We start from the raw sequence: 26,970 nt of genomic DNA, 5'->3' as shown, positions 1-26,970 counted from the left end.
TTGGTATCTATATCTCTCTATATACATATATTTATTAGAGAGGCTAACAGGCCGTGGTCCAGGTGGCCTAACAATGCTGTCTCATAATGGAAAGGCCAATGACTGGGTAGTTGTTCAATTCACCCGACTAGACGTCTCAGCAGTTTCAATCTGGTGCTGGACTCCTGGGGGATTCCTAAGGAGCCACTTTTCTGCAGTCTGCATTGGGATCCTGAAGAAGTAGGTTCTAACACCAGCAAAGGAATGCCTCAGCAACAGGGTAGATGAACTTGCCAGTGAGAGTGAGGGCAAGCAGGTAAAAAGCAAAAGCTTCCATCTTCCAAATACTTTTATGTGGGCAGCTAGCAGAAGGTATGGCCCAGATGTAGTATGGGTCTTTCCACTTCAAATGATCAATGAAGAAAATCCCTCATTGGTAAGTCCAGCTCCTTTAAGATGAGTTAATTCCAGATATACACAAATTGGTAACCAAGATTAAGCATCACAGACTTCTTTGTGAAAAAAAAATGCACAGAGTAATTCCCCAGTGTCATACATGATTGTTCTCCAGTATAGATTGGTCCACTTACCTCTGTGAGATCCATCTACACAAAGGACCCTAGAAGTCACCTCAATGTCGGGAAGGCCACAGAATCCACAAGTACACACTGAGAACTGGAGCTGTCCTTGGGGAGTCAGCCTCCTCCACACAGGATGTCATGACTTGCACTGTTCCTTTAAGGGACACCGTGAATGTTGTGTTTTTGGGTGGCAGCCTCCCCATGTTTCCCCAGCAAATTTAATGAAATGTCACTGGTGCTCTGCCTGCACCTCCTGTCTCCCACACAGCCGGGCTGGCAAGTCCACGTGCTCTCCTTTGATCTATTTTTATACCACCACATAATAATTCATCCTCCTAAATATATCCATCATCCTGGATTTGCATTTTTTTATTAAGTCGCCTGCCTGCCTCCCATCATTTAATCAGTGTTGACTTGACACAGAGAGAGGCCTGACAAGATGTGGATCCAAGTCTAGCCTCCGGTAGTTGGCCTGCTAACTTGGGGTGATCTTCTCCTATCAGTCCAGGTCTCAGTGTGCTCATGTGTAAAGTGAGGGTGTGATTCATGAGGCACTGTAGTTGTCAGGGATTGCTACTGGTAAGTGTCCATCGTTCTATGGGTTCTGTGTGTGTGTATGTATGTGTATGTGTGTGTATGCATGTGTATGTATGTACATATGTGTGGAGAACAGAGGCCAACCTTAGATGGTGACATTACACAGGAGCCATCCACCTCATTTTTTGTGGCAGGTTTCTCAGTGGCCTGGAACTTGCCAATACAGCTAGGCTGGATAGCCAGTGAGACCTCAAGAACCCATCTCCCTATGTATACTAAGCTCTGGGATTATAAAATTCTGCTACTGGTATGATGCCCAGCTTTTTATGTGTATTCTGTGGGCTAGAACTCAGGTCCTCAGGCTTGCATGATGAGCACTTTACCAACTGAACCGTCTCCCTAGCCCGGTACCTGTGCGCTCACCGAGCATCCTCCGGCAAGACATGAGCACAACAAGATCATGTGAAACAGACTGACCCTGCCTAGCCCTTCCAAGATTAAGCCTTGAACTCAGATTTAACTTACCTGCATCTCAGTTAGAGAAGGGACAGCTGCATACTATGGATAATAATTATACACACAGCCCTGGGCTATGTGAGAGTTCATATCCTCAGTGGTTCCCAGCTAGTGGTGATATTGCCTCCAGGGAACACATTTTTATAGGCACAACTGGGTGTGATCACTATTGTCATCTGCAGTAGAGGAGGTGAAACTCCTCACAATGTATCAGTATCTCCCACAGCATAGACATAGCCAGCTCAGCCCCAAGTATTAACAGAGCTGAGGTAGGGAAATCCTCACTGACTGACATGATAGGAATAGACACTTAACACAGTTATTGGTACTTGAGTGTCAACCTTGAGTGAAGCTGATGATGTCTGGACACAATGACAGAACACTCTACTGTCACTCACAGGAGTGGGATGGGATGGCAGCTGCTCTTCTAAGTCCCCTCGCTCTTGCTCATACACCGCTCTATTGCACACCTGTGCTCAAGTGTGATATTCTGGTTTGTTTACCCAACTGGCAGTGAGTTAGCATGCAAAGCATTTGCCTGACTCCTCTCTCGTCTCTCACTGTTTAGTGTTGTGGCTACACAGGGGACACGTTCCATCACTCTCACTGAAATCAGCCCTGTCACAGAGGTGGCTGGCAGCTTGGTTTCTGAGTGTGTTTATGGGGTGGTGTAAATATATAGATTTAGGGGTCTAGTGTTTAAGGCCTTAGTGACATGATAATGAGGTCCAGTCCCCTAGTCCAGGCTCCAACCTTCACAGAACACACGAAAACGAAGGAGTGGCTGTCTCTGTGTCAGACCCTATGAGAGTGACTATTCTCAGAACTGCTCAAGGCCATCCCCAAATATCTGCCAGAGCCTGCAGGCATCCTGTCACCTTGGGTTTGTTTTGGGAGGAAATTGGAATCCATCTACAGGTAAAAGATGGGCTGGGTTTGCAAGCATGTTTTGAGGAGTTGTATTGCTTTTTAAGGTGCAAATGTCCTGAGCAAAGTTTCCCCACTAACCTCAGTTACCCTTGAAACCGATTGTGAAAGAAACCTTTGTTCCTTTCCCCTGACACCTAGATGTATCTTGATTTCTGAATGTTCAAATTCCGCCATGCTCTGATCGCGTGTATACACTGCATCTGTGACTGTGCACTGCCTCTCCCCATTTTGCATGGAGGTAGGGTGGGGCACAAAGCTAGTTCCCAAGCATACTAGGTGGAGCTCGTTCCCCAGATCCTCCTTTTCATGGTAGTAACTGCCATGGTGATGGTGTTAACAACGCCTTCCATGGACTGGACTGATGGAAGATGCCCAGTGCTTTTCCCACCTTAGCGGCTTACACCTCCCGCCATTCCTCTGAGGTTGGGTCTGTCATTGTCTCTGTCTTACAGATGAGCAAAGCAAGGCTGCACACAACACGACCAATGTGTGTGTTGGGTCCTGGATGTGAACCCACTGATTTCTGCTCTCAGGCCCTGACCCTTACCGACACACCCCAGGCCTCCAAGGGCACAGGGAAGCAGCGTGAGTCAGTCACCATGGACTCCTGCCTGACATGCATCCCCACACCAGTGTTGGGGCTGTGGTCGCATTACTTCACCCATTTAAGCCTGGCCTGCCTGCTTGTGAAAAGGCCAAAATGTGTTCATGACCCTGGAATACACACCCCGTGATGTACATAGATTCCTTTCCCTCCATGGGATCTGACCTCCAGAGAGCTGAGAAGCATGTCTCAATGACATGGTTCCCAGAAGCCACAGCCCTGTGTACACAAAATATTGGACAATGATATGATGTTCTTTACTTCCTGGTCCCTTTCTACTATGCTCGAGCAAAGGATTCAGACCTAACCTAGTAAGCTGTGAATCCTTAGTAGCTAGCTCGATCACTTCATCAGACATGAGGCAAGGACACACATCACATGCATCTCTCTGTGCCAGGGTCAGGGTGGGATGGTTTCACCCCCAGGACTTCAAAAGTGCTCTTTAGCCATGCCTCCTCCTATTGTGACAGACCCAGAGACACTGTGAAAAGGACAGTGTTGTCTTTGGCCGGGTCCTGGGGCTGGCTAAGACATCCATTTCTTTTGAATTTGGAGCATGAATCACGTTGATGGACAGAAAATGCTGAACAGAGATGCGTTTCTCCTTTCTCCCTCTCTACCTTGCTTTCTGCTTTTTAAAATTCACATTTCATTGTGTTGGTTTCACTTGGCATTTAGAAAAATTACAGAATAAAAGAATTGACTTGAAACAAATACACAACTACTTACACAGAGGATACAGGATGGTCAGTCAATGCACACAGGTATGTGGTGCATTCTGTCCTGGGCATGCTTTCGGGTTTTTAAGAGCGGGAGAGTGATGATTCGGAAGGCAGGCCGGGTAGGGCACTGGTGCAAGCAAGGAAGCCGGTGAGGTGCTCAGAGTCCTGCAGTCACCGCTGCCATCAAGGATGTGCAGCAGAGGCTGCAACCCCACATGCAGAACACAAGGGGGAGAGGCAGCTCCACTCAGAGCACAGAGGCTGACTCCACACTACCTCTCCACTGCTCCACACCTCACCCATGGCCAAGGTGGTACTAATAAAGTTTTTGTTGAAAGCCTGCTGTGAATGTTTGACTTCAGACCCACCTGTGCCTTTTCCTCCTTCTGTGAAGCAGTTGACTCCAGGGACTGAGTGACCAAGAGCAAACAAATAATGGCCATGGCTTCTTTCTTCTACTTTCTTCCCAGGGGACAGAAGGGCAGAGGCAGATTAGAAGAGGACTCTTACAAAGGAGGTTGCTTTGAGACACAGACACAGAGCTGGCAGCAAAGGGTGGGCTAGCCTCCCAGGCACTCGAGGCAGGGAAATGACTTGAAAACAGATGAGATTGCAGGGCCTCCTGGTGCGGGTACCTTCCTACTGCTGGGTCTTGCTTTATTTACCTGAGTGAGGGTATTTATGTGCCATCTTTAAGCAGGCGCTCTAGATTAAAGGCTTTCAGGATCAAAGTGGCTGTGGTCAGACAGGGCCCAAAAGCAAAAGCCTCCTCTGAGACTAGTGGAGAGGAAGTCAGCCCACCCATGAGCCTCGGGTTAAGGGGAGATGTGCTACAGTAAACAAAATCAGAATTAAAGGTACTAATTCCATACTACAAGGCAAGGATGCATGATCAACTGGTTTTTGGTTATTCAAAAGTTGCCTGAAGGGCAAGGCACAATTTGAAGTTGTGAACTGCATCGCTGTTTTCACAGGAGCTGGCATTTATTGACTACCTACTGTTTATGTAGTTTATTTTGGCTAGCACCATCCTGGAGCTGGGGTGTGGGGAGGGGGGAGACGAGCTTGTGAGAAGCCTTGGCTGTTCATTCATGCATGTGGGGTGCAAAGAAGATGAAATCACTCCCTGGGGGGGCAGACAGGCGGCTCAGGGTCCTCTCTAGCCCCACTCTCACCTACATACACGTGCCCAGACGAGGAAGGAAGAGATACGTGGTTTGCAGGGCCTGACATCAGGCGTTTCCCGTTCCAGTATGGAACTAGGGCGTGTCCCGTAAGGAACAGAGTCAAGGGCAGAGGAACCCTTACCTTCCTCAGGGCAGGCCCTAGGTCCCCAGGGGTGAAAGGATTCCCATTTCTGCAGTCTTGACAGCAGAGAGACATGAGCAAATCCAGTCATATGTCCATTGATTCATGAATTCCTATAACCTCCAGCAAGACACAGGCCCCAACCAGCCAGGCAGGTTGTCTTCTCTCATAAGGGGAAAGGGTATGAATTCACACTCTAGTAAGAATAACAGACACTTCACAAGGAGATGAGACAAGTTACCAAAAATTATTAGTACCCAGAAGAGGGGCAGATGTGCTGGGGCAGATAGGGAGCGGAGATGGAGGCGGGCGGCCAGCCAAGGCTCCTCTGGGGAGGTGAAGGCTGGCAAGCTCTTCCTAGGCAGAGGGAAATACAACATGAAAGGCCACAGAGCAGTTTTGCAGGGCTGGCAAACAGGAAGAGCCTCCATCAGGCCCCGCACAGCTGGTCTTGGGTGATGTCTTAAGCTGCTTTTCACCAGCTTCACAGGGACTCAGTCCTACAGCCCCTAAAACTGTGGAAGTGGCCTGGGAGGGGAGGTTGGCAGGAATCTGTATATCTGACAAGTACTAGGTGATCCCCAATGCCCCTGACCCTACCCTCATCTTACTCCAGCAGATGGTGACATGGGGTTAATGACCAGAATCCCAGATTCCAGCTCATTTTTATCCCATTAACTGGGCATTTATGATTCGGTCAAGGCCAGAGTCAAATTGCAGCAGCAGCAGTACCAGCAACCAGAGGCCCCAGGAATGAGTTAGCACAAATAACACAGAGATGTTCTATGGTTTACTGAAGGCCACACAGCAAATTAAATCCATCGCAGGGTCAGGCCAATTTGCAACCAAGTCCCATGAGTCCACTCTTGCGAACAGACTTCTTTAGTTTACTTGGTGAACAAACAACAGTAGATAAGATTTTAAGAAATTACTCATTAGGAGTTGCAGAGATGGCTCACCCATTAAGAACACCGGGTGCTTTCCCTAGATTCAATTCCCGGCACTCATATGGTGGTTCACAGCTATCTGTACCTCCAGTCCTAGAGGATCTAATGACTTCTTCTTCTTCTTCTTCTCCTTCACCTTCCCTTCTCCTCACCCTCCTCCTTCTCCTCCTTCTACTTCTCTTCGTCCTCCTCCTCCTCGTTCTCCTTCCTTCCTTCCTTCCGTCCGTCCTTCCTTCCTTCCTCCAAGGACACCAGACATGCACATTATGCACAGACACACAAACAGGTAAAACATCCATATAAATGAAAATGAATGAATGAATAAATAAATAAACAAACAAATAAAAGGCCTCATTAAATGCACTGCTTTGCTTCATGTCCCCTCCTGGTATGCCCTTTAAAGAGAATTACTACTACAAATTCACAGAAGAAAGGAAAGAAATAAGACTCATTGCTATAAGAGCCGTGCGCATATAATCCAGTCTATAGCAGAGCCATGCTTGATTAACTTTTTTTTACCACAATGAGGAACCAGGAGGAAAAGTTGTGCAAGTAAGCCATGGGAGTCTGAAAAATAATTCTGTTTGAATGTTAGAAAAGACTGCATATTTTTCTAATTAGGGGTGATGGCAGTAGCAGCCAGTATCTAGTACAAGTTAAGGAAAATAATAGCTTTGGGGCTGATTGTAGGGCCCACCCTGTCTAACTCTGTCTGCCACTCTCTTTAGAGGCAAAAGGAGACTGCCCTCTACCCTGTGACCACCAGGGAGACACATTTAGGGCAGGCCTTATGGTCCCCAAGGTTGGAAGAGAGCGCCCCCTGCCTCCTGGCACCTCATAACAAAAACAGAGAGAAATTCATAAATACATCCATTTATTTGTTCTTAAGCAAATAATAGATTTGCTGTAGCAAAACTCTGGGAACATGGGCTAATAGGGGGTTAAATTGGTTAATTTTCACATGAATTTGTCTGGAAAGGTTTTTTATTTTTTAATGTTTAGTTGTGCCATGCACAAAAAAGACCATAATTATACGCAATTAGGGCAACGCCTAAAAAACTGGGCCAAGTAGACCCACTCTAAACCTGATGCCTGTGCCCTTGGCATGTGCCCCAGAGCTAAGCAAAAGGTATTGGGAATCAGATGGATGCTGAGAATGTTTAACCAACTGAATGCTACAAAAACATTTTCAAGAATCAGACAATATCTAATGTTTGTGTGTAAACCATGGTGTTAATTGCAAGAGATTCTTACCAGCTCAATGGGGCTCTTAAGAAGAGCCATGCAGGAACACTTTATTAGCCATTGTGCAGACCTAGTTTTGATAGAGAATGGTACAGTGGTTATCTCTTGAAAAACCCCGTCCATCTCTGGCCCTTCTGTTCAGTGCTAGCGCCATAATGATCTGCACTGGTATCTGATGCAGGTCTGTGGAACGTATCTTCCAGCTCAGATGTTCAAGAGTTTGGCTGTCAGCTGTCCTAGTTTTCAGCAGTGGTTTCATGAATCAGGTAGCTCTTCTCCCCATCTTCAGGGTCTTCTGTAACATACTCTTGGCATTTGACAGATCTAGAAACACCCAGCAGAAAGCCTGGTGGCTTGCACTGAAAATCACCATTAGCATCTTTATTCTTTGGTCTTTTACTCATTCTAAAGTGCCTAGCCTGTTTACAAGAGTCAAGAAGACCCTGAGGTCATCTTTGGGCTGTGGACAGGAAGCAGAAGAGAAGGCAAAGTTGTGTTTGACCTTGGCCTTTCGGATATGCAGTGCCCGAGGCAAATCACATCTTTGAGAGCTATAAACGATTCCCCAGTCACCTGGAAGAGAACACCAACATCAACAGAGCACCTTCTCCCAGTGTTCATCAAAAGCGTTCATCGCTAGGTGTCTAAATTGTACAAACACTTCACAATGTCATCTGATTTCCTTTAGCCATTCCAAAGCCCCACTATAGTGGAGGAGGGGAATGGAAGTTCAGAGAAGTTTAGGCACTTTCTCCAAGGTCACACTGCAGAAGGAGGCAGAGCAGATGGGAGATGCAAACTGAGGTCTGTGTGACTGTACCACAGCACCAAGCCCTGCCATGCTTGTGAGCCTCCAATCCAATATGGAGGTGAAGGAGCATGAATGGGCCTACATGGGGGTACGGTGATCTATTCTGGGGTCTGTCTCTGAATATATGACAAAACCTGTCTGGACAGAGGGAAACTGACTCCAGGAGAAGAAGAGGGAGGGGATCATAGCATGGGCAATTGTTAGTGGTGAGGGGACAGAATGTAACTGAAATTATATTACATGAATTCCAACTGGGCACAGCTAAGAGTAGGAGCCTACCAAGAGAAATGGCAAGGAGACCCATGTGACTGCCTCTGTCTTCACGTCCCTGAGCCTTGAGGTATCAATAGTAGGACACACATTTCATTCATTTTGTTTTGCCCAAACCAACATAACATCTGGACTAGAGATAAGGGGGAACACACTTACTAATTAGACTGGTGAGCCAAAGGTTTGTGAGAAGAATTCACAAGCCTTCTGCATGAGAACCTTCAACTGTGAAAAGGGGCAACAGGGTGTCATTTGACCAACAGAAGGCAAGGAGGAATCTATACATGTGAGTGGGTGGTCTGTATGTGAAACACAGAGAGAACATGTGGGTAAGGGGTAGAAATTCTTTCCTAAATTTGAACTGGAGAAATTTGAATCTGCTTTTTAAAACCTGTTTCAGAGGCGAACATACCCAGGATGAAGTCTCGGCTCCCACCCCACTGCCTGCGTGATTTGGACATGGCAGGTCATTGTTGCAGGCTTGAACTGCTTCTTCCATAGGATGGGGATAAAACCCAGAACATTCACTTGCCCGGGCAGCTGAAAGGGGTGCATGGACCAATACAGCCTATCACAGAGGTCTGGAGGCATTGAAAATTCAGACTGTTTTTGGTCCTCCTTGTCTACAAGCCTGTGTCCTGGTGAGGTCAGGACTCCGGGCTAGCAAAGGCACAAGGCCCCTCAGTCTTTGCCATTTGCCTACTTGCCAATACGTCCCCAATTGATAAACTACCAAGGCCATGCCCCATGTGTCACCTCAGAGTGCTTTCCGAAACTGTCTCCATGGGTTTTGCTTAGTGAGAGGCCAGATGGGACAGGAGAACATTTCAGAATGGCCATTGGCCTAGAAGAACATGACCTAAGCCGCCCTTTTCTCCACCTTCTTAAGCCTGGCATGCCCTGGAGACACCAGCTTGGCTCTCCAAGACACTTGCCTTCATGTGGCTCTATCCCAGCTTGGCCGAGTGACTCAGTTGGCTACCCTAACTTTCAATTCCTTTCACCCTGATGAGAATTTATCCCTGATTCAATAGATGCCAGGCACTTGATCCTTGGCAAGGGGCAGGCAGTCAGGCCACACCTATCAGCCAGCAGGGGTCTGACTTACAAGGGATTTTCAGGAAGCAGGAGGTAGGAGGCTGAGAGCCCATTCTCCCTCACCTACAGCTCCAGCTGTGATTCCATCTGGCAAATCCTGAGACAGAACACACACACACACACACACACACACACACACACACACACACACACACACACACACACACACACACACACACCCCTACCTCAAACAGAATGGAATGCAGCCAGTCTTACCTGGCACCCAGCTGTCTTCCTTTGTTAAACACAAAAAGTCCTGACAGCCAGCCATATGGGGGTGGGTGGTACTTGTTGCTCTTCCTCTGGGGTTCCTATGGGCACACTGATTTTTCAGTCTCTAAAAGGGCTTTTCTCTACTCTTCTGGAGTATCCCCCTCCAGCCTGCAGCGGAGACCCCGTGGTTTTAAATTGCTCCCTTCATTTTCAGCATCTCTCCCGTGGGGTCTCCCGTGGATGAGACCCTGAAGCTCATACTGGCAAGGAACAGTTGCCACACACGCAGTTAAGTATCCACTTCCCTGCCATCCATGGGGAAAGGGGGTCAAGTTCTTCCTCTGGGGGTGGCTCCCTACCTGGAGTAGTGGACCCCCAGCAGCTCCTCAAAAATAAAAAAAAGGTTAAAAACTTTCTCCATGTCCTCAGCCCCTGCTTCCCGCACAAGCCTCCCTTCCTTCCCTTAGCAGCCTCGCGGGAAGGCAGGCCAGGCCAGGGAGACAGGCTCGCTCTGAGTCCACGGGTTTCCCACTGCTCTTCTGAGACTGGGAGCGAGCGCGGAGCCCACAGGAGCCCCCGCATCCCTGCTTCTCCTGTTGGAGGCGGAGCGCAGCGTCCTCTCCCAAGCAGCAGCCGCGGCCCTCAATTGGAATTCTGTCCCCAAAAAGGGGGCCGGAAAAGGAGGAGAGAAAGGAGGGATGGAAGCAAGCAGTGAGAAGCCGCGACCAGGGTCCCAGACATCCCCAGGAAGAAGCTAAGTGTCCGCTGCTAGGAAGCTGCACCGCGGCGCCCCACCGCACTGCATCAGCGTGGCTGTGCTGACATCCCCCCATGCTTAACACGGGGCATTATGCGCCGGTTAACAGGCTCCGAGCTGCTCAGCGACTTGTTTTAAGCATTTTCTCCCTCGCTCTCGCTTTTAATCTTGTCTCTAGTGGCGTGTGTAGGGGGGAGGACTTTATTTCCATTGGCTAAGCGCTCCCTTCCCACCCACATCCCTTCCACATCACCTTGGTGTCTCCCTAAATAAAACCAGCCCTCCTTATCGCCTGGAAAAAATCAGGAGCTAGAGTTTGAATGGGTTTTATATAAACACTCACCCCTGTCAGCGTGCGGCCAGGCTCTCAGGATAAACTCCCAGTGTCTGGCCTGATGCTTGCCTGGCGATCTCTGTCTTGAACGCCAAGGTTTAAGCAGAATTCAGAGGACTGAGAACTCTTCCCTGAGATTTGATCAACCTGAAGCCAGTTGCGGAACTGCACAGGGTCCCGATGGACCTGAAGGAGAGCCCCAGCGAGGGCAGCCTGCAACCTTCCAGCATTCAGATCTTCGCCAACACATCCACTCTCCATGGCATCCGCCACATCTTCGTGTATGGGCCACTGACCATCCGGCGTGTGCTTTGGGCAGTGGCCTTCGTGGGCTCCCTGGGCCTGCTGCTGGTTGAAAGCTCTGAGAGAGTGTCCTACTACTTCTCATATCAGCATGTTACCAAGGTGGATGAGGTGGTGGCCCAGAGCCTGGTCTTCCCGGCTGTGACCCTCTGCAACCTCAATGGCTTTCGGTTCTCCAGGCTCACCACCAATGACCTGTACCATGCTGGGGAGTTACTGGCCCTGCTGGATGTCAACCTGCAGATTCCTGACCCTCATCTGGCGGACCCCACAGTCTTGGAGGCTCTGCGACAGAAGGCCAACTTCAAACACTACAAACCAAAGCAGTTCAGCATGCTGGAGTTCCTGCACCGGGTAGGCCACGACCTGAAGGATATGATGCTCTACTGTAAGTTCAAGGGGCAGGAGTGTGGACACCAAGACTTCACCACGGTGAGTACTTGGTTTTCAGTTCACGCTTGTGCTTACTCTTCGGCAGAAGTGGTGCGCTGGTGGCCTTCTGTTTGGCTTGGGGGTCTCTGCCATGCAGGAGAGAGGGCAGAGACCCAGCTGAAGACCAAAAGGGTAGCTGGTGAGAGTTGTTGGACCTGTTTGTAGAAAAGGTTACCTGCCAGATGAGTACTGTGGTCCTTTCAGATTGGAGAGCTACAGGGGGGCTTGCTGTTGGAGTGTGCTGAGTTGGCCTTTCTCCCAGTCAGAGGGAAGAGGCCTGGCTTGTCCATTGTCCAAGGTGCTTGATGTCCGAGCTGTGTGACAGGAACAGCTTGTCACTGGTGAGATGGCATCCTCTCCTCTCTTTTTCTCTCCCCTCTCCCTCTCTCCCTCTCTCTCTCTCTGTGCTCGGAAGTGGCATCAGGCTCTGCATCCTGTGGGCTGGGCTGGAGCTAAAGCTGTCACAGGAGGGGGTGTGGGGCCCCAGACAGCCTGAAAGGCTTCTGTGGCTGTGGGAACTCACTGAGCAGGTGATGCTGCAGAGGTGTGGAAGGCTCTTTCCTTCCTTTTCTTGCCTGAATTGTGTGGGGAGGAGAGGACCCCAGAGGCTTCATCTGGTCTTCCTGCAGGCAGGATGAAGCCTGAAGCCGTGAGCTGTCCATGGTGCATGGACAGAGAAGAGAGTGAGGACAGAGGTTTCTGTAGATGCAGTGAGGAGGTCCCGGAGGCTGGCTTGTCTGGGAGCTTTAGCTTGAAACTCGAAGGCTCGCTTTCTCTGTGTACAATTGCTTCACAACGTGGGTCCAGGAGGAGGGTGTGGGGAGGGGGGCGAGCAGCTGTGGGATTGGAAAGCCTGGAGGGGAGTGTGGCGCTGAGTAAAGAGGAGGGGATGTGGCTCACGTTCTGGAAGGGTTTGCCAGAGGGGGCTGAGAGGGAAAGATGGGAGCGGATCTGCTGCCGCTAGGGTTCTCAGCCCAATTAGTGGACTGCTAGGCGTAACTTGGTGTAACAGGTCAGACAGTAGCTGCCATCTCTTCCACACTGCCAGACAAGTCTGGGGTATCAGGAACTGTGGGATCCTCCTGTAGCCCAGTGTGTCTGCTTTCCCCACAGCTTCCTGGGGCAAGGGAGGGAGAGCTTCAGGGACCCAGAGTCTTGATTCAAAAATGCAGTGACAAGTTGGGGGTGGCAGGCTCAGCAGTCATCCAGGGAACTGGACTGTGTCGTCAGCACTTGTCTGAGGTGCTCTGCCTCATTAAGACATTCCTCCCTTTCCCGTAGTGCAGCCCTTCCCACCCCCTCTCAGAGCCACCTGCCTCTTGCTCTGAGGTTCTCTTTATGTTCTAGCCCGTCTCTGGCTTCAGCCTCTGCACTTACTGTTGGCTGTCTCTCATTCTGAAAGAGCCCAGAGTGCCAGGGGCATTGCCTCTCACAGCCTGTGTGCTGGAGCTGTTTCCTGGGGGAGCCGTTTTGTATTATTATCCCTTTGAAACATTCCAAGGAAGAGCACAGCCAAACTGACAGCAGCATTTGCTAAAGATGAAGCCAGTCTGAGCTGGAGAAGGAAGTGGGCAGCTCTTCTTAAAGGAGCAAACAGGATCCTAAAATATGTCATGCACAAATGATGTCTGAGGGGCCTTTGGGAGGGATGGGGAAAATGCCTCGTTCTTGGAGGCTGAAACCATCCCTGTCTCCCTGCCCGTGCTTTCAAGTGCCTGGCAACGCTCAGCCTCACTGCTGTACAGTGAAGCTTGAATGTGCATTCAGCTCTTCCTCTGTCTGCCTGCACACACATGGAACCCACAGACAACAGATGCCGGGTGCCTCCGGGTGGCCGTCCTGGGCAGTAAACCCCAGGACAAGTCTTTAAGCACCCTCAAAAAGCATTCTCATGATGGCATTGCCAACTGGAAGCTAAGCTCATGCCCCAGTTCTGTTTACAAGCAGAGTCTTGTTGATTTCAGTCTGCGTGCTTGTATTTGGCCCATCATCTAAATTGCTGGTATCCCAAGCCACCTAAAGTCAGGTCATAAATCCTTACCTGATCTTCTGACCCTCTGAAACACTGAAGTTGCCTGCAGACAAGGTTGACTCTTTGATTAGTAGCATACGGCATCTCTGTCAATCTCATCTGTTTGAATGCCCATCATTTGATTGGCCCCTCTGTGTGTAACAACTCCAAGCACTGAAGAGAGGGAGCCTCTTGGTGTTCTCTTCTGTCTGCTCATGAATGTCAGGATGGCACCCACTCTAGGTGTGTGATAGGAAGCTGGTCTTCACCAATGGGTGACAGTGGACACCCTTAACCAGTCCCTGTTGCAGGGCAATGCAATAGGGAATATGTCCAAGCCCCCATATTGAGGAGCAAATCTGTGACACACCTTTGTTTTCTTTGGGACTTGGGTGTAGGCAAGCTTTCCTTGGGCTCCCACATCAGCGGTGAGCCTATGTTGCTGTTGGAGAAGCCTATTTCCCAGCGCCCTTTCTCATTCTGGGGTGGCCATCCCTCTCCAGTGGGCTTTCTTACAAGCTCTGCTGGGGGTTGTGACACACCGGGTGCCTTCTTTCTCTAAGCATCGTGGCTGACTTATGAGACAATTTAAGTGTTGGGGACGCTCTTTTTCTGAATTTGGTTTTTCTATAAAGCCCAGAGCATCATCTCCAGGGCGAATGCTGTAGCACAAGCTCCCTTATTCCAAGTTCTTAGCTGGTGTGCAATGAAGTGTGTAATACCCTTTAATTAGTGAATGAGCTGTGATTCTAGCAGAGTGAAAGAAGGTTGTTCATGGAGACTAAAAGTCCCCGGGAAGCCAGGTGTGGAATGCTGAGTGCCGAGTAAGCAGGCGTGTTCCCTGCCTATGCAGATACTTACACCCTGAGCCGTCTCCCTCCAACAGTCTGGCTTCACACAGCTCTGTGGTTATTCTTCCCTGTAAACTGTAACAAAGATTTGATTCTGGGCCTTCTACTCACAGGAGGTGACCCCAGTGACCCAGCGTAGAAAGGGGATGAGATGGGAGTTGATGAAGGTTGTGACTCTGTGATCTGAGTTCAAGGACAATGTAGTAGGCATGGGTTTATTGCCCTGCACCGCCCTTATTTCTTTGTTCCCTTGCATGCTTTCTAGTTGGGCACTCATTCCCCTAACCTTGACCTTCTGACCCACAGTATTGTTGGAGGAAAAAGCATATGTGACACTCTGTGAGGAAGTCTTCTATGTTTTTGCCAGCTGTGTAGCTATGCACTGGGGTTCTTAGCAGTATTTGTAACGGGTTTTTTGTTGTCTCACCTGCCTCTACCGTTTTCAGGCATCAGATTGATGAGGAATGCTGCAAAGATGAGGGCAGGGAGGTGGAAGGGCCTCTGCTTTCTCTGGTGAAAACTTATCCTCCAGAGAGAGCTGCTTCAAGGGGAGGAGGTCCTGTCAGAGTCAGGAGCTGACTATTGCTGCTGGGTGAATTCCATCATTTTCGATTAGCACGTGACAGGGCCTTATGTTGTCCCTTTGCTTAGTAACATTGTGATTCACCTGCATTCAGGTCTAGGAATGAGAATGACCACTCCATTTTCACACCTAACCCGTCCACTATTGGGGGTATTATTTTTTTAATGTGAAGTATCTCAGGAAATTCTTGGTTTTCCTTCTTCCTCCACTGAATGGATCTTACTACCCTACAAACTACCCGACAACATAAAACATTATAGAGATGGTAGAGGTGGAGGCTGAGGAAGGTTGTATCTTTGGGGTTCTTTGACAAGGCCACATAGGGCTCTAGCTAATCTCATCTAATCACTTCTCACTACACTGGAGTCTGCTTGAGGAAGATGTGGACTTTGAGAAACAATCTGAGCTGAGATTCCAACTCTACGGGATAAAAGTGGTGGGAACTGGTATGAGTTTGCTTAGCTCCAGTTTTTCCATCTCTGAGGTAGGACCAGGAACACCCAGGACCTAGCTGGAGCTGGGGTTTACTCTGTGTGGTACACAAAGGGACTGCTAACTGAACTTGAACTCCACTTTTTCCAGTCTTCCAGCCCAGGACCATGGCAGCTTCAGAGCACAGGCACCTGCTGTGTTCTTGATGTTTCCAGGGCTCCTCATTGTGCCTGGTACCCTGAACATTGTCTCGTGTGCACTGGATTGGCCTCCGTGTTGCCTCTCACACTTCCCAGCTTGCCTCCAGGAGGCACACCCTGCTACAGCCCCTGACATGGGTGGGGTATGCTCTGAACCATGTGTATGGTAGTTTTCCTCGCTTGTGTATCATGTTTATGTCTGTATGGTTATCCCTTTGTCCGTCAAACAGGACCTATGGTGCAGCAACAATCCAAGTAGACCATGTCTGTGCTATCACAATCCATCTTTATCCCAGCCATCCCAGGGCTAGTCTCAGAACAGATTCTGCAAATATTGTGTCAAGTAGAGGACCCATAACCCTGCCAATACCAGACAGAACCTCACTGGTTTAGTTGTTGTCTATTCCTGAATTTCCCATAGTCCTAGCTCATGGGCATTTCTTATTCTCTGTCTTCTGTGCTCTACCTGGTTGTATCTTTCAATGCTATGCTACCTTCAAAGTCCAGTTTTGTTATAACTGAAGCTTTTTACAGTACCACCATCTAAATTCCCCTCTTCCTCTTCTGTCTTCTCAGCATCATGTACTACTTGTCCTTGGTGCAGACATGGAATGCTGTTGTTAAAAAGGACTTTGGAGATAAAGGAATTCAGTTCCTAAGTTTTTTAGCCACTGATAGTTTTAAAATTTGTTTTCAAACTGATAAAAATATAGATACTATGATGTGTAACATGATGCTCTAAATAGTCATATATATATTACCTACATATATAAATGGTATATGTGTTGCCATGCACACTTATCTTCTGTGTGGGTGTGTATGTATGCTGGCCACACAAGAAACCTTTGGTTTTTCAAGATTATGGTATATTGTTATTAACTGTACCAGAGTGTCAGTAAATTGAACTTACTTCTCTTGAAGTCCTGTGTCCTTTGATCAACTTTCTACTTGATCACCCAGACCTCTGGTAATCATCATCTTTCTTTGGGTCTTTGAATTTGATATCATTAAAATATTACACACATGGAACTGGAGAGATTGTTCAGTGGTTAAGAACACTGACTGATCTTCCAGAGAGCTGAGGTTCTATTCCTAGCACCCACATGGTGATTCCAACCATCTCTAAGTCTAGTTCCAAGGGATCTGATGGCTTCCTCTGGCTTCCATGGTTGCTAGGCACACATGTGGTGGTACACAGACATACATTCAGGTAAAACACTAATGCATATTTAAAAAAGAGGCAGGATCATCAGGAGTTGTAGGTCATCCTCAACTACACATTGAGTTTGAGACCCATCTTGGCTACATGTGACAGCTGCCTCCCCACAATGCTTTCATTCATCTACACATTCTGAAGACCCAGAACTTCTTAGCACATAGCTATTAAAATTTATCCTTGAAGTCAGTATTACATAGGCTTAAAGCCATGAATGTAAGGTGACTGCTTACTATGGGGTAGAATACACATCTTTCAGCTTCCCTCTTCCTCACATGTACCTGGATCTGGGGAAGTTAGTCTTTATTATTACTCTTATCCTCCCTGGTTGTATAAAACAATCCATGGCCACTGACAAACATGAGAAATAAGGGGCGTGGAGAGGAAGGAATGGAAATTGCCCTTGATAACCTTCCTAATAGAATAGCTTGCAACATTTTGGTATTTTGAGGGTATTTCTCTTCAGCCATATGATGTGTATGGATGTGTGTTTCACTGGGATGGTATCATGCCTCCTATGTATATGGTACAATGTGTACTGTATGGTGTGCACACAATCAATGTTGGTTTACTATATTTTAATGTTACAGTGAACTTCAATTTCTCTTCCTTGATGGCAATGCATTGCTATTATCACACATTTGTGTCATGCTATCTTGGTCCCCCCATTTCGTCAGTGTGTGCTCGCATATACTGGAGACCTGTTCTTGAACACCAAGTCAGAGCTCCTGAGTGAAACCCACCCCGATCCTCAGTGAGGCCTAGTTGTGCTGCTCCTTACGCAGCTGCCTGTACTGCAGTCCTCACCTCACAGGTGGGAATCCTGATCCTCTGTCACCTGTGCAGTCTGGGCTTGACATCACAATGATCTAAGGCAGCAGTACTGCAAACGAGATGATCTCCTTAGGAGGTTCAGCACCTGGGAGCCTTTGGCATGCCCTGGAGAGGCAAGCTTTGCTGTGCTGGCCAAGGAGGTTTGTATGATGCCAGTCTCCGGTTCCTGCTTTCCAGTTTGTAGACTGGTAGGTGTGGGCTGTCTGGAAGCAAATCTTTGGGGGCACATTGCATGTTTTCTGTTGTGCTGATGGGCTAAGGCTGTGGTTGGGAGCTCTTAGGGTGACTCATACTGTCGCCTTGCAAACAAAAAGTGAACAGCTCTGAGCTAATGCCCAGTAACTTGCTGGGCGGATGTGTATCTCTTTGTCTTCTTCCTTGGGAATTCTACCTCCAGAACTGTTGATAAAAGAGGAGCCTGGACTCAGTGGATAAAGAGCATGTCCTGTAAATGTGAGGACTGGAGTTCAAATCCCTAGAATCCACATTAAAAACCCAGGTGGGCATAGGGTCCTCTTTTTAATCCCAGCACCCAGTAGCTGGAGACAGAGGATCTCTAGAGCAAATTGTCTAACCAGACTAGCCTTATCAGTGTGCTCTGGGCTCAGCTAAGAGATGCTAACTCAATGAACAAGATGGAGAAAGATTAAGGAAGGCTCCCAACACATGGGCCTTTATGTGTATTCACACCTATGTACAAGCACACCAGCACACACATATGTGAACACACATGCAAACACATGTGCATGCATGCATACACAACACACAAACACATATGAGAGAGAGAGAACATGCAAGTTAACTAAGTGCTTGTTTGCTTAGAAATTTACCTGTCTTTTAGTTCTACAGAAAATCTTTCCAGCTCTAAAATCCTCTCTCTAAAGTGAATCTAGTTTGCTGCTACTTTCCATAGGAGGAGCTGAGATAGGACCCCCCACACACTACCACCATCCCATATCCAAAACCCACTTCCTCAAAGGATGAGGCAGCTTTTAGCATCAGGCTTGCTGCTGGAAGCAGTACCTTTTAGAGTAGTTCACACTTCAAAGTAACAAGCTTCTCGTTCCTTTCAAAGGACCGAAAACATGGCGCTCAAGGCTGGCTTTGTGCATTCTTAGTTTTGTATGTTCATGGATGAAGGAGTTAGGTTGAAATATCAAATGTGGGCAGCTGGGACACCTGACCTATGCTCTATCATAACCTGAAACAAGTGGGCTGTGTGTGTCCTGCAAATCTGAAGTTTCATATATCACACCCTTCCATGCATTTATCTTCAAACTAACCCTTACAGGCTGGGCTTCTGGTAGCCTTATAGCAGCTGCAGCCAACAAGCAGACATACACACAAACACATTGTCTACTCAGTAAATCTGAAATTCCTGGGAGAAACCTGTTTATGAAGATGGACTTTCCCAGAGGGCATCGCCAGAGGCATCGTTCTCTGATACTAGAGTATCTTTACTTTCCATAGCATTTATTTCCATAGTGCTAAGGCATATTGCATGAAGAATTACTCAATGATCATTGAAATGAATGTTTGAAAGACATTAAACATGCAGCAGAGGAAGAATGTATTTGACCACCACTGATGATAATGAGCCTCTGTGAGGCCCAGTTTTTCCATAAGTAGCATGAGTGGGCTTAACTAGGTAGTTTCCAAGGACAACTCCTTGTCCTGTATTTGCTTTCCTAAAACTAAAACCTTCACTTACACTGGGACTGGGGGAAGGAACTGATGTTACTTTCCAAGCCAGTGCTATGTATTGGTTTGCTTTTATTTAAGTCTATGCAACAGAAGCAGAAGTGCGCAGATACACAGAGCGGCTGCAGTGGGATCAAGGAGGCACTGAACCGTACTCTCAGAATCCCATCCAGGAGGCATGTGTGTCTGGCTGTAGACTCCCTGTCTAGCAAAGTTTCTATCCATATTAGCGCAGCAGGTGTGAGCTTGGATCCTCTCTGGGTCTTACAGGTGGAAACTAGCAAGCGTATCTACGTGAGATGTTAAAGGCAGTCCACAGAGATTCCCTAGACAGCTGCTGTGTCTTATAGCACAGACCACTGTGCCTTTCTTGGGTTGGTTGTTATAAGCCTCCCCACCACCTGGGGGCAGCTTGTGGCCAGTGATAATGTGATGAGTACAAAATGCCTAGTCACAGGTATCTTGCCTCTATGCAGATCAATGGTGTAATTAACACTGTATGCTTCCTGTGGGGTCAGGCTGAACATCTAGGCTTAATTTCCCCTTTCTCTATCCTGCTTCACTCTCTGCTTCAGGGGCTTTCTCTGAGAATACTTAGTAACTCATTTGCTCAAGACTTTATCTCTGGCTCTGCCACGGAACCTGTAACCCCGTATCCATTACTTTTTTCTCCTTGGTTTGTTTGGTAACATGGAGATTGATCTCAGCTATGGTTTAGAAAGAAGGATGCCTGAAGTAGCATCCTTTAAATTCCAGGCTTTCTCGATCTGTATCTTTAACTTGGGACCTATGATGGTTTCCAAGGGCCATTTTTCAAAACTCAAACAAGCATCTCTTGGGTCACACGTTACTGTTCCAGACTCCGCTGGTTTGCTCCTCTTTGGGAGGGGGTGTGGTTTGCCCAGCAACAACCCTTCTGTGTTCTGTCAGCTGCTATCTATCTGTAAGCTGTTTTCATTGTAGTACACATCTTCCCTGGCACCAGTGTTATCATTTTCCAGATTCCACGGTTCCCCCTGAAAGTCCCTCCCAGCATTCCCTGCCATAGCCCTTTGAATGTGCCTCCACTTAGCTTCAAGGAAGAAGCTACCACCTTTGATGCTGGCAGTGGGTTGAGCCCATCTATGAAGAGGGAGGCAGTGGCGGATGGATGCTGAGCAGGGAGACACTACTCATGTATCACAAAAACCGTGAGTGATGGAGGAGTGTATGAAAGGACTCTTACTGTTCAGGCTGAAATAGGAAACCGGTGACTCAAGGGCAATGTGATTGCTGTCTCCAAACACTTAGAAAACATCACAGAAAATGGAAGCAGGACCTTCTCAGAGAGAGGCCAGAGGGCAGAGCTCCAGCTGCTGGGTGGAGGGTGGGAGTTCAGAGAGCTGGCTATCAGCTGATTGGAAAGACTTACCCTGGGAGTCTAGAGTACCTTAACTCTGCCCATGCCCTGCCCCTTAGGTCTAACCAAAGCTAAGGGATCACCTCTAGGAAGGGATTGGTGTCTGGTAAAGGGTTAGATTAATGACCTCCAATGTTATTTCCAACCGAGAAAGTGTTTGATTTCTTTCTGTCCTGGATAGATAGCTGAGGTTGGGGGTAAAAGCCATTGATGGAGGGCATTGGGAAGGAGTGCTGACAGGTGCAACTAGCAACCCAGATTACAGATCCACCCACTGCCCAGTACCATGAAGCTTTGAAGCTAAGTGCTTCTCATGGAAGCCAGGAAGAAGAATGGTGCCTTTCGAGATAAAAGAGGGGATTCATCCAGAGAGTACATGGGAAAAGTAGGATGCCAGAAGCCAGCCACTGTAGCGGCAGTTAATGGTCTGGCCATTCCAAAATGTGTATGTGTGGCTTATTGAGAGGAAGGTTCCAGAGTTTGTCATAGATTCTTGGAGCTAGCTCCAACCCCACAGAGGAAGGTTTGGGTTGTGTTTGAGCATGGTCTAGTTTCACATTGAGTACTGATGGGGCCTGGGGGAGTTTATGGCTTAAACACAATCCTGGGGTTAGGGTGCTAGAAACATCCTTTGCAATAGAATCCAGGAAGGAGGCTAGACTGACAAGGAGAATGCCCAGCTCAGGAGCACTGGTGACAGACAACCAATAGATATCTGAGCTAGGGAATCACAGCAAGTATTACAGTGGCAGCGAGCTCTGGCTCCTGAGACCATGGCACAATGGGGTGTTGTTGCTTCTACTCACATTAACAGTGGACAGAGCCAGGCATGTAAGTGTTCAGATGGGTGTGACTTTGTAGTCCTTCCAGGCCTCTATTTCCTTATCTATTAAGCAATAGCATCTCAATACTACTGCTTCACAACGAGCATGTTCATAGTGATTAGATAAAATAAATAAGACTCATATTAGCCAGGTACAGAACATCTGCTTTATTGATTTTGCTTTAAGCAGGATCTCGTGTAGCCTAGGCCTGCTCTGGTTTCCTGTGTAGATGAATGTGATCTTGAACTCATTGTCTTCCTGCCTCTACCTACAAGTTCTGGGCTTAAAGGCATGGGGCAGCAAGCCCAGTTTATGAGGTACTGGGGATGGGACCCAGAGTGTTCTGCATGCTAGGCAAGCAATCTACCAACTGAGCTACATCCTCAGGTCTGATGCTATTAATTTTATTATTCCTGAGACAAGAGGGAGATAGTGACAGGTGATCTAGGGACAGAAAGATTTGCTTTTACATTCATATTGACAGTGTAGCATTAGGAGGTCTCAAGACAGGGTGGGGAGTCAGGCTGTGAACAAGCCAGGCACCTACCATAGCTGTGGTTGAGCACCATGTACACAATCAAACCGTGCCAAAACTGATTTCCCTCCAATGATCCAGCACTGTATAGTTCATAAAACCTACTAGGGAAGGCTAGGACTTTCTGCTTGTTCCAGACACCCATGTCAGCAGTTTCCACGACAAAAGCTCATCTAGTTTTCCCAACAGCCCCACGGAATACAGAGCTCTGTTATGTTTGTTTAGTGAGGAAAGAAATGAAGCTTAAAACTGTGCTGTAGTTAGAAATGTGCGCAAGTGTAATCTGAGGAGTCTCACTCCAGATTCCCGAGGCTCTGAAAGACTCCAGCTTACTTCCTTAGCTTGGCTACCTGTCACCAGTGCTCCTGGACAGGGCATTCTCCTTGTCAGCCTAGCTTCCTTCCCAGCTCCAATAACTGAGGATGTATCTATCACCCTAAACTGAGAATTATATCTAAGCTGTAAACTCCCCAGTCTCTCCAACCCTCAGTGTCTAAAACGGTGGGTCATGGCTTCACATGGGGGTCATGTAACTCTACGGGAGGGTCATGTAACTCTACGGGAGGGTCATGTAACTCTATGGGAGGGTCATGTAACTCTACGGGAGGGTCATGTAACTCTATGGGAGGGTCATGTAACTCTATGGGAGGGTCATGTAACTCTACGGGAGGGTCATGAGCAGTAGGGCAACAGCAAAAGGCTCTGAACGCACAAAGAGCAGACATTACCTTGAAGTCAAATGTGTAACGAAGCTGGAGTGTTTCTGGCAGTGCCCACTGGTGTTGCATCCCACAGCTTCCCTGCAGACAAGGTTCAGAACGCCCAGCCTGTACACTTAGCCATCACACTGTGCAGAGCTGATGAACTCTGCTCTGGATACCTCTGCTTGGATCCCAGACTGTGCTATGAACTGTGTGCATAGAGTTTCTGCTCATACAGAAACGTGATGGTTTAATTATAGTAAGTATTGACTCTTAATATTTCCCTACCGTCATTCCCCAGGATGTAAGTGTCAAATTCGTCTATCTTTGGATTCCATTGTGTTAGAATGTTTGATGTTAAGAATTGCTGTTTTGAGTTGCTAACTTGAGTTTCATTTTAAAAAATCATTAAATGAATTTTGGCTTTGGATTAGGATGGGATTTCCAACAAATTCTGAAATGGCCTTCAACTTCTGCTGCGTTTTACTACACATTCAAGCAAAGCAGTATTCCCAGTGTTGATAAAGTCAAAATATCACCCATCAACTCTGAAAAATGTTGAAAATGCTCTGTGTCCCACAATATCAAATATTCAGCCAAGATTTAACTCTAAATAAACCAATGCCTCTATCTCATTATTATGCAAATTTCCATAATTTTTAATAAATGGAAAATTATGTACACATCAGGAAATTGATGAGTTTGATATATTATTTTATGTTTACAAGTGTTTGCCTAGATGTATGTCTGTCTGTGCACCACATGCATGTAGTGACCATGGAAGCAAGAAGAGGGGTTAGATCCCCTGGAAATGGACTGACAGATGGCTGTAAGCAGGCTTGTTGGAACTGAACATGGGTCCTCGAGAAGAACAGCTATTGCTTTTAACCACTGAGCTATCTCTCTAGACTCAAAAGAATTGTTTGAAAATCCATTTCCTTATAATATTTATGAATAAATGTTCAATTAGAATACCTATTTTTCATACCTGTATATTTTGACTTGTGCAAAAATGTTCTAGGGTGACAAGAGTGGAGGAAGGTTTAGAAGCCCTGCCTTGTGCGATGCTGTTTGGTCTTCACAGCAGTTCTAACAATGGAAGATGTAATGCTATGTTTCAGAGTTGAATATAGAAGCTCAGAAAGGTTCAGTGACAGGATTAAGGCCTCTCAGACAGAAAGAAGCCTTCAGGATTAGAGCTCTCATGTTTGATGATTGCTTCTGAGGCTTCTCTGGAAAGGGACGGTGTTTCCTGCCTTCCTGTGCAGTACTGGGGTGAATGAAGGCAGAAGGTCTTCAGGACAGAGGCCAAAGGGTTAGAATTTAGGCTCAAAGTCTTCTACTTTTTAGTGTTCTCCTTGCCTTGGCATCTGGCATTGAAAGTAGCTAGACCTGAGGCTAAGGAAGGGAACAGAGCTGGAAGGGTATCCCAGCTTCAGAGCTCAGTTATCCAGTGAACCCTCTGGTTCCCACAACATCCCTTACCTTTGGGTAGGTGAATGGAGGAGATTAAGGCAGCCTTAGTGCCCTGCGGCTGAGACCCAGTGAGAGGTTGGGCTTGCAAGACAGCATCCCAGATTCCCATGACTGCTGTCTGGCTACAGCTCCAGTCTTAGAGTGAGACAGAGAGACAGAGAGAGAGAGAGAGAGAGAGAGAGAGAGAGAGAGAGAGAGAGAGAGAGAGAGAGAGAGAGAGAGAGAGAGAGAGAGAGAGAGAGAGAGAGAGAGAGAGACAGAGAGAGAGAGAGAGAGAGAGAGAAGAGAGAGAGAGAAGAGAGAGAGAGAGAGAGAGAGAGAGAGAGAGAGAACTCAACACATGCCGTTAGAAGATTCTGCTTCTGAAAGTGGCCAAGCCGTGCCTTTCCTCTGATAACTGTGTGGGTCAGCAAAGGTGGGTAGCATGCCTCCTCAGTGCAGCTGCTGTCACCAGGAACACAGCTGGGAGCGATGCATCCACTCTGCAGATTGCACGTTCCCCTTTCAGGGCAAGATAAGAACTAAATCCCCCAGTTGTGATTTTTGCACATCACAGGCACCGGAGTTCTGGGAGCTGGGCACACGCCTGCTGGTTCTGACCTGTCACCTGCTCTGTTCTGTGTGTGGGCCTTTGATCTCCCCTATCCAGGGTTGCACAGGGGAGGCCAAGCAGTTCTTCTGCCTCTCTGGCAGTGACTTGATTTTAAATGTCCTGTTCAAGTGTGTTCAAATATCTGCAGGTGGCCCTAGAGTGACACTTAACAGTTCATAAAATATTTGGGTAACCTTAGGATTCAATGCTACAATTGCATATTACATGGGTGAACCTGGGCAAGCGGTGTAATTAGAGTTTGTGAGAATGACGCCTTCTGAACGATATGGCAAAATTGGGCTCAACCTACAGAAGTTTCTTCCTGCTTTTTCTTGCTTGCCATCTCCACATACACAAAGACTCTGCCTCCTAATACAGAGCTGTGCATTCCCCTCACTTATTGTTTTTTTTTTTAATCCAGAGGGTTTCTCTTGGGATTCTTTGTCTTTGTTCCCTGTGGTCTCTTTCTGCTCCTGGCCATGGTAATTGAAGCTCCTTTCTCTGGAGCAGAAATGGTTCAGTTGGTAATCTAGCACACCCACTGCCTTAGTTTCTTTTGTAATGCTGCGATTAATTATTCTGATAAAAGTAGCTTAAGGAAGAAAGAGCTCATCTTAGTTCATAGTGAAAGTGTATGGCCCATCCTTCAGCAGGAGCTTGAAGAAGTCCATCAAATGATAAACAACAAGTCAAGAAATAGAGAGTGGTGAACACACACTGGTATTCTCTCTGTATAGTCAGGATCCAAGCCAGGGAAAGGTGCCACCCATGGTGGGAAGGTCTTCTCATCACAATTTATGTGATCATGATAACTTCCATAGGCCACAGGCATTGCCTCTCTCCCAAGAAATTCTGAACTCTGTCAAGCTGATTAGCACTGACCATCATACTCATAACAGAATTTAAGCAATCCCAGATTCTCACTTTCTCCCTTACAGCCCAGCCCTGAGTGATGCCCACCCTTTTTTCTCAGAAAAGGTGACAGGTAGTGGATGGAAGACACATAGCTCCAGAGCGGACAAGCAACTGTGTCTTCCAAAGCTTGGGTCAAGGTGGCCTCTGCCTTCCTAGCAGAATGGCTTTTCTAGAAGAACACCTTCTGTCCCCTGAGCCTGTTAGCTATTTCAGGGACATTTTAAGTGGCCATTAACAAAATGTTGAATTATAGCTGCAAACCTCTGGGAGTCAAGTGACATTCACATGAATCACGAGTGAGAGCTGAGCAGTCAAGGCTGCCACAATGGACCGGTACTAAACAAACAGGGGCCATTGTTCTTCCCAGAGTACAGAGGCAAGAAGGTCACTCCTTAGAGCCCATAAAGCAGGACACTTCAGGACACATTTCTGCTACTGCAAGGCAGACACTCTCTCTGGTTTTCAGAGATGAACATTCCAGCTTTATCTATGGAAACACTAGCAATAATCAGGATGCACAAGGGCTCTCCCAGCCAATAAGAAGCTGTGCATTGTCTGATGCATTGATTCGTTGGCTCAGGGAACATCTAGTGATGTTCTGGGCATTGTGCTAGGCTCAGAAGAAGCTGAAATGAATAATAACCCATGTGGAAATTCCAGGAGCTCCCCACAGATTGAGGGAGGCTGAACAGTAAACAAATATGTGGCTTTACATTGAGTAACCAAAAGCGGCAGCAGGTCCAGGGGCAACAAGGCAGTGCAGACTCTTAAAACTCTCAACGGGAGACTGTCACAGTGCTTTCTTCTCCTTGTATTTCCTCCCGTTTCAAACTCTTGTAACAATCGTGATCACAAACATTGCAAAACTCCTGTGGAGGATTCCCACATGTCTTTTACACAGAGGTCTCCGTGGTGGTGCAATCAAGCCCTCCATGGCTAACACATCCCACTCAGCATCCCTCATCATAGCTAGCTGTCAAAGGCCTTTCCTGTAGCCCATGGATTTTCACCACCTTAACATGATTTGCAATTCGGAGCCCCCGGTTTTGTATAGAGGTCTTCAGCTTGGGTTCCTTCAGTGTATCCTCTGGCTTAGACCTGGGTTAAGATTTT

The 26,970-nt window shown here is 47.5% G+C and overlaps 1 protein-coding gene and 1 long non-coding RNA gene across 2 annotated transcripts in view; one reads left to right on the top strand and one right to left on the bottom strand.

The window, feature by feature from the left end:
- Positions 1 to 6,981: 6,981 nt before the first annotated feature.
- LOC121141429 lies at positions 6,982 to 10,994 on the bottom strand. The gene is made up of 2 exons (XR_005878343.1): positions 10,862 to 10,994; positions 6,982 to 7,942 (listed from the first exon to the last, which is right to left on the bottom strand). It is a non-coding gene; the product is annotated as an uncharacterized LOC121141429 (long non-coding RNA).
- A 38-nt stretch (positions 10,995 to 11,032) lies between these two features.
- Positions 11,033 to 26,970, top strand: part of Asic2 (acid sensing ion channel subunit 2) — a 1,047,597-nt gene continuing 1,031,659 nt past the window's right edge. The window contains exon 1 of the mRNA XM_005076970.4: positions 11,033 to 11,587. Within this exon, the coding sequence (XP_005077027.1) occupies positions 11,033 to 11,587 (555 nt within the window). The remainder of the gene's footprint in view (positions 11,588 to 26,970) is intronic.

This window comes from Mesocricetus auratus, unplaced genomic scaffold (assembly GCF_017639785.1).
Source record: "Mesocricetus auratus isolate SY011 unplaced genomic scaffold, BCM_Maur_2.0 Super-Scaffold_100007, whole genome shotgun sequence".
NCBI lineage: Eukaryota > Metazoa > Chordata > Mammalia > Rodentia > Cricetidae > Mesocricetus > Mesocricetus auratus.
This window is presented reverse-complemented; position numbering and strand designations above follow the sequence as displayed.